The sequence below is a fragment of the Mustela lutreola genome, chromosome 16, assembly GCF_030435805.1.
Source record: "Mustela lutreola isolate mMusLut2 chromosome 16, mMusLut2.pri, whole genome shotgun sequence".
Classification (NCBI taxonomy): Eukaryota; Metazoa; Chordata; class Mammalia; order Carnivora; family Mustelidae; genus Mustela; species Mustela lutreola.
The window spans coordinates 374,282-385,787 of record NC_081305.1 but is presented as its reverse complement, the minus strand read 5'-3'; the positions used below and the strand labels follow the sequence as shown (position 1 = coordinate 385,787).

The 11,506-nt window shown below is 60.9% G+C and overlaps 1 protein-coding gene across 1 annotated transcript; it reads right to left on the bottom strand.

Annotated features, from left to right (window-relative positions):
• Nucleotides 1-719: 719 nt before the first annotated feature.
• On the bottom strand, nucleotides 720-9,965 carry CHMP1A (charged multivesicular body protein 1A). The gene is made up of 7 exons (XM_059152836.1): nucleotides 9,853-9,965; nucleotides 8,198-8,217; nucleotides 5,725-5,802; nucleotides 4,696-4,842; nucleotides 4,144-4,272; nucleotides 3,618-3,805; nucleotides 720-3,145 (listed from the first exon to the last, which is right to left on the bottom strand). Exons 1-7 carry the CDS (start codon nucleotides 9,857-9,859, stop codon nucleotides 3,124-3,126), a joined length of 591 nt encoding a protein of 196 aa, XP_059008819.1. The 5' UTR covers nucleotides 9,860-9,965; the 3' UTR covers nucleotides 720-3,123.
• Nucleotides 9,966-11,506: the final 1,541 nt, after the last annotated feature.

Here is an 11,506-nt window from a genome sequence, read left to right as displayed (position 1 = left end):
CTCACCGCTGTGTGCTGTCAATGTGTCCCGCCACAGTTCATTCCCGTGTTCACTCGAGCTTGTTCCAACCTCGAGAGACGCCTCCTGAGGCTGCGCGAACCCCCTCCCCAGGCTGCGGCAAGCTTCCTCCAGGGCCCACTTCTTCCCTGATGAGGCCCACAGGGGGTGCACAACCAGGGGTCTCGTGCACAAGCAGATGTGCACGGCGTTGCCTGTGCACGGCGTGAGGGACCTGGGAGCTGGAGACTGTCCCCAGCCAAGGACAAGCCAGGATTGGGTCCCAACTCTTGAGTCCTGGCACATTTCACATGTCTGAAAACCAGTTCAAGACCAGGCCAGAGGGGGCACCCATGGGGCTCACAAATGAAGGATGGGGACCACCGCCCACGCACGTGCGAGAGGAGCAGGAACATTACAGGGAAGCGCCGGGAGGCCGAGGGAAGGGCCGGGCGCGCCGTCCGCGGCTCAGCAAGCAGTCCCTCGGAGGGGCGGTCAACAGTCCTCCGTGGTTCCTGGCAAGACAAATGAGCGAAGCCAGGAGGACACGGAGGCTGATTTCTGCTGTCAGGGAAGTTACACGTGAGGAGGGGATGGCCAGACTGAGCCCGAGCAGGGCTAATGTGTGGTTTCTGGGGCCCAGTGGGGTGTCCATGTGTGGTTTCTGGGGCCCACAGCGGGAAACACCGACAGGCCCACGCGGATGGAAATAACGCAGTAAGGAAACAGAGAGATCTCTTTGTTGAAACAGAACTGCAAATAGGAAATCACCACGAACGTTGTTACCAAGAAGATTCCTCAAGGGAAAGGAGTATCAGGGGCAAAGTATGACAATGTTTCCAGGTGATGCTGCAATCCTGAAATTTCTCCCCACAAGATGCTCAACAGAGGGGAAAACAGAGCGTCACAGGGGAGATGCCTGGCCCATACTCCATCCCAGGCGAACAAGACAGCAACACGGGGCGCCTGGTGTGAAGCGAGGAAGACATGATGCCACTTCTGTGGGACTTGTGCCAACAGCTATGACCTCAATGTCATCATGTGAAAAAGTCCCATCAGCCCGAGTGGAAAGGCGGTCTATAAAATAACTGGCCAGCAAGTGTCCAGGCCCTCTAGGTCAGGGTGCCTCCCGCTCAGGCGTCTCGGGGGCTCGGCTGGAGAAGTGTCCGATGCTTGACTTCAGCTCAGGTCACTATCTCAGGATCATGAGACTGAGCCCCACGCCGGGCTCTGTGCCGGACGTGGAGCCGGGCGGGGTTCTCGGCTCTCCTCTCCTTCCGCCCAAGCACCCGCCTCGCGCTCATGCGCTCACTCTACCTCTTAAGAAAAAAAACAAAACGAGAAAGGGACCTTCTAGGTCACAAAGGCAAACGGGGCTGCTCCAGCTTGGAGGAATGGAGGCGTTGCAAGGTGACCTGGCCAGTCACAGAGGTGGACTAGAAAGTGGGGGCGCTGACAGACAGAAGTAGACAGAAACCATGCAATTTGCAATTCTGTGTACGCTTACAGTTATTTCAAGGTAAAAAGTTAAGAAAATTTCTAAGTTCAGACTCTAACTCCATCTGTAGGGGTGGAGCCCAGAGCATGCAACCCGCGGCCGGCCCGCCTGACCTGCCCTCCTCCAGGGACCCTCCTCAGCCTCCTACTTGAGGGCTGGAGAGCCCTATCAGGGGCCCACCTATGGCTCCCCACCCTACCCAAGGCCACGGAAGAAAGCCGGAGAAAAACTCTCAGGGATCAATCTGTTTACTCACAACAGCATTTTAGGAAATAGGCGAGTGCACCCAGTGTTCTCTGGTGAACCACAGCCGCGGAGCTCTGCCCTCACTGGGCCCCTGGACAGCGAGGATCTTCTCTGAGCCCCCAGAACATGGGTGCCCCGAGAGACCACGGCCAGGGAGTAAGGCGAGACCAACATTGTGGAAGAAAAACCAGACAGTACGCCGACCTGGCCTCTGGGGTCTCACGCCACCGTCTCAAGCATCAAGGCTGCCCCAACATAACAGACCACACAGAACACCCAGGAACAAGCAGGTCCAGGAGAATCACACGCAGTGAGTCATGGTAAAGGTCTCCAAAGTTTCTGTTTACGAGAACCACTGGTGTGAGGACAGCTGGGACAGCTGGAGACCTCTGGGAAGGGCTGGCTGGGCGGTGGCCGTGCACAGAGCCAGGCCCCTTGAGGACCAACCATGGAGTTCTCACCAGTTCATACCAAGAACCGGGCTTGGGCCCAATGCTCCCCATCTGTTGTCTGCTCCTTCTATTTTGGCAAAACAAAAAACCCTGGAAGCTTCAAGAAAACAAAGAAAAACCTCAGGAACTTAAAAACATGGAAAGTGCTGCCTGTCCCAGAAACTCATCGGGAGGAGCTGCTGCGAGCCGCTGGGCTGCGCTGCCTCGGGGCCTCCCAAAGCTGGCCTGCTGGGGGCATCTCTCCGAGTGTGCGCACTCCAGCCTGCCCCTCTGGCTTCCAGGTTGGGGGGAGGCACCTGTTATTTACAGTACAGAAGAGAGTGACACAGACGCAGCACCCCAAGTGGGAGTGGGAGACCGCCAGCTCCTTACTGGGAAGGACCTCAGTGCAGACCTGAGTTCCTACAAGACACAGAGCACACCCCTTGGGGCCCCAGGCTTTCCAGAGGGTGGGGACCCCTGGAAGGGCATGCCTGGACTTGAAGCATGGCGCCTGACGCCAGGGATCCCGAGTGGGCCCAGCCAGCTGGCCTCCAGGTGCCAGGCAACAGGAAGCAGCGCTGACCCCTGTCGGCTGACCGCTAGCAGCACATCTGCTGTCACACAGAGTCTGAAGGCCCACATAGCCCCCATGGCATCCACTGGTTAGTCCCTATCACGGGGTGGAGGATGGAGGGGAGCCAGCAGAACCCCGAGCCAGTCAGCCCAGAGTTACAGAAATACCCCACGGAAGTCAGAAGTTTGTGCAAACTCACCCACCGGGACACAGCCACCGCCTACGCTAAGAGGGACATTCGCAGGCCTGGAGGGAAGGGCCACACTGCAGGGTGTGCAGAAAGGCAAGCAGCGTGGGGGGAGAGATGGAGCCCTCCTCCCCGGCCCTTCCTGCACGTCCAGGCCAGGGACGCAGGGCCCTGCAGGAGGACTCGGCTAGTTTCTCAAGGCGGCCAACCTGCAAATGAACAACACAGCTGCTGTGAGGGAGGCTGAGGGGCAGAGGTGCCCCTGAGCCACCCCTGAGCCGCCATGCACCTGATCCAAGACACCAGCCCTGGGGGCCACGGGCCCCTCACGCCTCCGCCAGGCCACGACCCTCCCCTCTAAAGCTCGGCCTCGCAAGGCCATCAGGTTAGGGTAGGAAGAGCCAGGGGAGCAGCCACACAGTCAAACACCTGTCATGTGGGTTCCTAAAGTGAACCGGGACAAGCGTGAGCGCATGGTGACACAACACGGACTGAATGAGGGGCAGGGGACACAGGCGGCCAGACAGAATCTGGCCTGGGCCTCAGCTACAGGCCTCTGTGGAAGGAGCAGCACCCCTGGGCCAAAGGCCAGCCGCACGAGCTCTACTCCCGAGGCCATCTCCCACAGCCCCAGTGTCAGAGCATGGGGTGAAGAGCCCAGCACAGGGGCACTGAGCCCACCTCCGAGACAGCTGGTCCTCCTGGCTGCGCACGGAGCTCTCGCCCACGGCAGATGCGCCCTCAGGCAGCTGGCTGAGCTGGTCCAAGACCTCCAGGCCATTCTCCTCGGCAATCTGCACGATGAGGCTGTCCACCTGCTCCTGCGGTGTGGTCAGCGTGGTGGCCGAGCTCATGGAGTCCTCCATCACCTGGGGGTCACGGTCTGGGCAGGTGAGTGCGGGCCTGGGACCTCCGGCCACCCTCTCAACGTGGTTCCTGCTCACTCTCTCCACCCGCACTAGACCACCCCTTACTTCCCAAGGCCCTGTCTCCAGCACTCTCAGACCCCTGGGCGCTGAGCCGACCACCACCCTGGAAGAGACGCTCACGCCCCAGCGCCAAGCCTCCCTCGTATCTGCCAGGCCTCCACATACTGGTCCAGACCCCGCAGGAGTCAGGAGCTCTGTAGGCAGCTCCCACAGAGGGGGCCAGCCACACGAGCCCCTCCCGGGCAAAGCCCTGCCTGCCCCGAGCATGGGCGACGTACCGAGGTGTGCACGTCGAGGTTCTGCACCTGCTGCTCAAACCTGTCCATCACCGCAGAGACCTTCTGTAGGTCCATGGTGCTCAGCGCCCTGTCCAGGGCTTTCGTCACCTGTGCCATGTTCTTGGTCACCTGGCACGGAAGGAAGGGAGGAGGCAACAGACCTGAAGGACGGAGATGTCACCCACAGGGGACAGGCCCCCGGCACTCTCCCCAGGCCCAGGCCCCGCCCAGGGCCAACAGGATTCCAGCCCTGGCCAAGCCAAGCCCTGTTCGGGACAGGCTGGGCCTCCTGGGGGCTGCAAGGCTCGTTCTTGGAAGGTCTCCAGAAAATGCTATCAACTGAACCACAGACATGAGACTCAAGCCACGGCTCCTTAAGACAAACCCGAGGACACCTTGTCTCGTCCTTTGGTGCCGCCCTCACAGTGTAGACAGAACCCCTGCGACACCACCCACGGGGACCGGCATGGCTCCTCCTGCCCAGCCAGGCTCCTCGTCTCTGCTGGCAGGAGCCTGCCTGCGTGGCATAGGGACCAAGGCCCGAGCACTCACCCCCTTCATGGTCACGGCCGTCTGCACCTTGGAGGCCACTGCATCCACGCGGGACGCCATGCGGAGCCAGTTCACGCCCTCGTTCCTCTTCCGGATGGCGTTCTCGGCGTACACACGGGCACACTCCACGTTCTTCTGCTGAAGAGCCTGGAATTGAGGGGAAGCGCCAGCTGGGAGAACGTGCAGGAACTGTGACCGACCATCGGGGACCTGCTCCTGGCTTTTCCCAGGGCAAGATCTGCTAGCACGGGGCAGCCCTCTTGGCCTGTGAGCTCCGTGAGAATGCAGAGACGCCAGGCCCCCAGCTTGTCCAGGACTGCGGCGTCCAGGCAGCATACCACACTAGCCCGTGCTGGGTGCTACACAGCAGACCCGGCCACAGGAACACGGCCGCCTTCTCCACCTTCCAGCCCCTCTCCTCCTGCCACACGCCCTCTCCGGTCTCTCCAGCCGCCCACACTACAAGCGCTCCCAAAAACCACCGTGGCGAAGGCTGACGCCAAGCAAGTAAGACCGTGGAGGAAACCGAAGGAACAGACTGGGGTCAGTCCTCCGGTTTCCATTCTGCCCTGGGAGTGCCAGTTTGGGGGAGAGGGTCACCAAAGCCTAACACCCCCGGGAGCTACGTCACAGCTGTCAGAGCCCCCACGGAGAGCAGCCAGAAGTCCCCAGCACCTCCCCCTCTGCCCCGAGTCTGATGCCTGAGGCACGGGCTACACAAGGAAGAGGCCAGGGAGGGGCTGGGCGTGGTGGGGACGGAAGCCCACGTCCCACACGATTTGTGCAAAATGTGTGTTCAGAACTTTGGAAGCAAAGAAAAGGCATGGACCTTCCAGGAAAAAAGCAAAGGCAACACCCGGTCCTTTTGCTCTGGACACCCTTAGTGGGCTGGGAGCCAGAGTGGGGTCACCGGAGGCCCTGAGCAGGCCCGAGAGAGCACCCGTGGCCAGAGTCATGGGGTGCGCCTCCCACAAAAAGAAGACACCAGAACAAAGCGAGGGGCACGGCCGGGGCACGGGGCGGCCTCACCTTCTTCACTTTGGCCTGCTCCGCCTTGGAGTCCTTCTCCGCCTTCTTGGCCAGCTTCTCCAGCTGCTTGGCTGTGAACTGAGCAGAATCAGGACACGCAGGTCAGACACACACGGTGGCCCTTGGGTACCCTCCCCGCCCTCCTCAGCATCCCCTGCCCCTACTGCCGAGAGGGGGCCTGGCCTGCCAGTGTCCTCACGGCCTGGGACTGTATGCAGGGAGCTCGCTGGGTCTCCGAGGAGACAGGGAGGGCTGTGAGGGGTTTCCTAGTATGTCCTAACCCAGAACACCGAACCCAAACGCTCCCCCAGCGTGGAAAGTTAAAAAGCCAACTCACACAGGGGCGCCTGGGCCGCTCAGTCGGTTAAGCATCAGCCTTCAGCTCAGGTCCTGATCCCAGGGTCCCGTAATTAAGCTCCGTGTGGGCTCCCCGCTCAGCAGGAAGCCTGCTTCTCCCCCCCAACCCCCGCCGGCTCATGAGCTCTCTCTGTCTCTCAAGTGAATAAAATCTTTTTTTTTTTTTTAAGATTTTATTTATTTATTTGACAGAGATCACAAGTAGGCAGAGAGGCGGACAGAGAGAGAGAGGAGGAAGCAGACTCCCCGCTGAGCAGAGACCCCGATGTGGGACTCGATCCCAGGACCCTGAGATCATGACCTGAGCTGAAGGCAGCGGCTTAACCCACTGAGCCACCCAGGCGCCCCTCAAGTGAATAAAATCTTTAAAAAAAAAAAAAAAAAAAGGCCAACTCACACACTCAGTATTACTTAGGGATTTTCTTTCTTTCCTTTTTTTTTTTCTTAAAGATTTTATTTATTTGACAGAGAGTGTGGTAGACCCTTTCAGACACGGTTCTCCACATTTAAACATGGAAGAAACTGACACAGTTGAAACGTGAATCCGTATCTACCGACTCTTGAGCTTTGCTGGGTGAGAGCACGGGCAGAGGCAGAAGGTGGTTTCCTGCCGAGCAGGGAGCCTGATGCGGACTTGATCCCGGGACCCTGGGATGGCGACCTGAGCCCAGGAAGACGCTTAACGACTGAGCCCCCAGGTGCCCCTCTTTCTTTCCCTTTTTAAAGATTTATTCACGAGGAAGAGAGCGCGAGCGAGCGAGCACAAGGGGGCGGGGCAGAGAGACTCTTAACAGACGCCCCTGCCGGCCGCGGAGCACGACCTGGGGCTCCAACTCAGGACCCTGAGATCATGACCTGAGCCAAAAACAAGAGATGGACACTTAGCCAACTGAGCCACCCGGCCCCCTTACCATGGATTTCAACTTTCTGAAAAAACTTGACAGGATCTGCTTCAGGTGACCCAATGGTAACACAGAGTTCCAGATGAACATCCACCTCGCCGTGTTCTCTTCACAGAACACTGTGTTTGCAAGGGGCTGCCGGGCAGTGCACGCCCCCAGGCCGGGTCGGAGTGGTCCCCACAGCTCCCCCTACAACGCCTCATCTGGCCAGGAAGCCGGCAGGCAATGTCAGATAAGCCAAGTGCAAGACTGACATTCCAGAGGCCCACACAGCTTCCTGGGGGCGGCGGCTCCTCGGCCAGAAACCCCTGCCTGCCTGCGAGGACCACCCAACACTGGCCCTCGGTGCCCCCCGACTTGGGACTTTCTGTCACACAGGAAGGATTTCTTGTCTACCTACCTCACACTTCTATGCTCCTTTTTAAAAAGTTTTTTTTTTTTTTTTTTTTTTTAATTTGTCAGAGAGCACGAGCGACGTGAAGGGGTCGGGGGAGGAACGTGTTGCCGGAGGAGGACCGGTGCGGGAGTCGGTCCCCGGACCCGGAGACCGTGATCTGAGCTAAAGGCAGACACGTAACCCACCGAGCCCCCAGATGCTCCCTCTTACATTCTTTCAGGAAAAACCCAGATTTTCCTGAACCCGGAATCTGGCCCTGAGCACTTTCCACAAGCTGGAAGTTTGCCAAACAAAGCACCTGGGCCTTCGGGTGTCCCCGGCCCTTCCTCTCCATTGCAAAGCCAGTGTGATGAGCTAGTCAGCAGTGTGGGTGCCTCAGCCTGGCACAGCCTTTCAGAACTAAGCACGGCGGCTAACTGTGGAGACACTCAACGGAAGAGGAGCAGAAGCCTGCTGTGGATTAATCGTCAGGGGCTGCTCTGCTGCTCACAACACTCTTCTTCCACGTGAAGGTAAGGAATATGAAACCACAATTTTCAATGCCTAGTGGAACACCCAGGGATGCACCCAATACCCAAGTTTCCTAAAGATGTTTCTTAAAGACAGCAGGCTCACTCCCTCATGGACGAGCCCAGGTGACCTGCTTCTGCTCAGCCCAAGACAAGGCAAGGCTTAACATGCCATCAAGCCAACTCAATAACCTCTCCCTTGTCATCAGTCCAGAAGGCCACTGTTCAGAAATCACGTAGTTTGTAATCTGTCCTTCTGAGTGTGATCACTAAGACAGGATTGGCGTGAAAGGTCCTTCAGTACATACCTTCAACTGGAACAGGGTATCTGCAAAGAAAGGAGATAGTTTGAGGATTTCTTTCTTTCTTTTTTTTTTTTTTAAAAGACTTTATTTATTTATTTGACAGACAGAGATCACAAGCAGGCAGAGAGAGAGACGGGGAAGCAGGCTCCCCGGTGAGCAGAGAGCCCGATGCAGGGCTCGATCCCAGGACCCTGGGATCATGACCTGAGCCAGAGGCAGAGGCTTTAACCCACTGAGCCACCCAGGTGCCCCTGGTTTGAGGATGTCAACTGTGACAAGCGGCACGTCCAACAAGCAGATGGGACCACTAAGACCCTCCTCAACACAGAGAGCTGGCACAGGGTGCAGGCACGGATGGCGCCTCCACTGCACACTGGAGGCAGAAGATAGTTTCATGCACCAGCTCTGCTCCCTCAACAGCCAAAGGGCAAATGGAGAGGCTCTCTCACCTCTGACTCCTTACAGGTAATACCAGGGTGGCGGGGGTTGTCCTCAAGGATTAGTGTGCCAACAAAACTGGTCATGGATACAGCATGTGGCCCTGGGTGAAAACTCGAGCGGGGGTTTGAAATTAAGGCACCCTGACGAAGGCCCTTGGGATTCTTTCCCAATTTAGTAAAGCTCAGTATTGGGCGATCTGTTATTTTATATACTTTTTATCCCCAAAAGTAAATGGATAAAAGTAGCAAGAGGGTGACTCTTGTGCTATCAAAGACCTGGCCCGCAGCCAGAGACCACCTTCCATGGCATCTGGCACGTCTGAGCCATCAAATCGGGCTCAGGCGCCCCCGTCCCTCTTCTCTAAGAGCTAGACCACACTAGTTCAGAGAAGATGCGACATCTGTAACCACAAAGAGGGAGTGGAGTGTCCACAAACGCAAATCCAGGCCCCCAGCTGAGAGCCTTGGCCCGGGGCCGGGGTGGGGGGGTGGGGTCTCACGCCCTGTGCCAGCCCAGGCCAAGGCCGCCGTGGAATCGGGGATCCGAGCTAAGTGGACGCAGGTGGCAGAGTGCGGCCCGCAGGGAAGCCAGGCGAGGTGTGGCCGGCTCTCCGGCTTCCGGCCCCTCCCTGCCTCGGCCTTCTCGGTACTCGAGCACCAGGAATGGACTCGCAGGAGCAAAGAGCTCTTAGGGCGAAACCTGACCGGCCAAAGGAAAGCCACCGTGGGAGCTGGGGGCTGCCGAGGGAAGGCCAGCGTCCGGTGGGGCTGAGGAGCTGTCCCTCCCCTCCCCGGCCGACCGGCCCTTATCTCTCCGCGTGCCGCGCCAGCCCGCACGCACTCCGGCAAGCGCAGGGCCTCACCTGACCACCCGTCCTTCCTGGCCCTTGGTGCCCGGAGCGCGGCCCAGGCTAGGCAGCCGGCGCTCTGCCTCCCCGCCCGGAGGAGCCGGCGGCAGGCTCCCGCCCCCCACGCGCAGCCGGGCCCGGCGCGCAGTCAGGGCTGCTCGCCCGAGCGCCTCGCACTTCGGCGGGCGGTGCTCGGGGACAGGGCCGCCGCCGTCTCCTTCTCCGGCGCCCTCTGGCCGGACATCCCCGGGCCTCAGAGGCCGCCGCTCGCCGGTACAGGAGCCGGAGGTTTGGGGGCGGACGCGGAGGCGTGGGGGGAAGGGGGTGAGGTCCGGGGGCCCGCCCTGCGCTGGCGGCCGGGGTCTCTTACCGTCCATGGCCGGTTCGGCAGCGGCAGCCCAGGAACGGGCGCACGGGATCCCCGGGCCGCGTCCACCGCCCCGACCCGCTCCGCCGCGCGGGAACTTCCGGGTCCCCGCGCACTTCCGGCGGGCGGCGGCTCTCGCGAGAGCGCGGCGCGGGTCCCGCGGGCGGGGCGTTGCCGTGGCGACGCGCGCCGCTGGGCCGCGGGGGCCTCTGTGAGGCGCGCGGCGGGCGGCGGTGCGGGGGCCGGGCCGCGCGGGCGGGCGGGGGCGGGGGGCTCCCCTATGGGACTTTCCAAAAGCAAATCCAAGTCTAGGAGAGGTAAAGGGGCGCGGGCCCGCCGTCGGCGCGGGGCTGGGAGCCGCGGGGGCCTTCTCGGCCGGGAGCGCGCGGGGCCCCGAGCCGGCCGCAGCCCGAGCCGAGCGGGAGATCGCGGCTGACGGGCCGTGGTGCGTTGCAGGCGAGGCGGCCCGGGCGCGCGGCCCTCCCGGCGCGAGGACGAGGGGGAGGTCGACGGACAGGCGCTCCCCGGAGCCCGAGGAGCCTCCGACCCGGCCCGCGGAGAGCCCCCCGGGGAAGAAAGCGGCCGCCAAGGGAGCGCGGCCTTCTTCATCCGAAGTCCAAGGTAGGACGAGCCAGGTCCGCAGCCCGCGGACATCCCATTCCGCCGGGGTGGGACGCTCCCCGCGGGGCTCCAGGACGCGCTCGGGGCGCGCGTCGTCGGGGGCTGCGGGGCGCGTCGTCGGGGGCTGCGGGGCGCGCCGCCGCGCCGCGCACTCCCGACCCGCGGCGCCCCGCAGCGGAAGCCGGGAAGGCCGCTTCGGTCTGGCGTTCAGCCGTGGACGTGCACGGCTGGCGGATGCAGAGACCGCGGCGTCGGGGGGCAGAGCGGTTAAACGGCTGCGCAGGTTGCTTCCCTTTATCCATTCGCTCTGCTAACGGCCGGGGTGCTAGACCCTTGCATGCGGGGGAGGGGAGGCCACAGGCCGCAGCCGGAATAAGAAGCCTTTGCTCCGTTTTGTCACGGGTATTGCGCACGTGGAATTGTTAAACTCGTTTAAACGAGGAGGGGTGATGGGGTTTGTCCCTTGGAACAGGCTTCCCCAGAGTGGAGGCTGTTGGGGCAGTGGCAGGGACCCTGTCCCAGGCCCAGGGCTGCAACGGAGCAGGAGCCAATGAGGCGCTGGCAGCAGGAATTCCAAAAGGATCCAGGATGTAGAACCAGCAGATCCTGCTGTTGGATGAGATGTGGGAGGTCCAGGGCGTGAGTGTCACTGACCTTGAGAACGGACAGTCAGCTGACGGGTTGATGTTGGGAGGAAGGCTGGCCTGGCGGGGAGAGAGGAGCTGGCATGGGCAGGCTCAGACGGAGGCACCTGTGAGGCCATCAGGGGCAGGAAACCATTTGCAAGGAGGGTGTTGGGCTGGGGAGCAAGGCTTGCCTTCCGATCCTGATGCTCACCTTGGCCTAAGAGTGGAAGACTGCAGGAAGGGCCGGAGTCCTGGGAGAAGGTTGGGAGAATGCTACCAGTCTATCAGGAGCCTTCTGGCCGGAAGCCACCGAACAGCCAACAAGATGCGGCTTTCCTGGGCGCTTCAGTGTTCCCCAAGGAAAGGGTCGGAGGACGGCCCTCAGGGTGGCTTGCTCAGCAGCGGGCAGT

What these genes read in the sequence shown, in the direction of transcription:
- CHMP1A (XM_059152836.1), bottom strand. An exon ending in ATACCCTGTTCCAGTTGAAG is followed by an intron (nt 5,803 to 8,197) that starts GTATGTACTGAA and finishes GATTCTGCTCAG; the next exon opens with TTCACAGCCAAGCAGCTGGA. An exon ending in CGGCCGTGACCATGAAGGGG is followed by an intron (nt 4,273 to 4,695) that starts GTGAGTGCTCGG and finishes CTTCCGTGCCAG; the next exon opens with GTGACCAAGAACATGGCACA.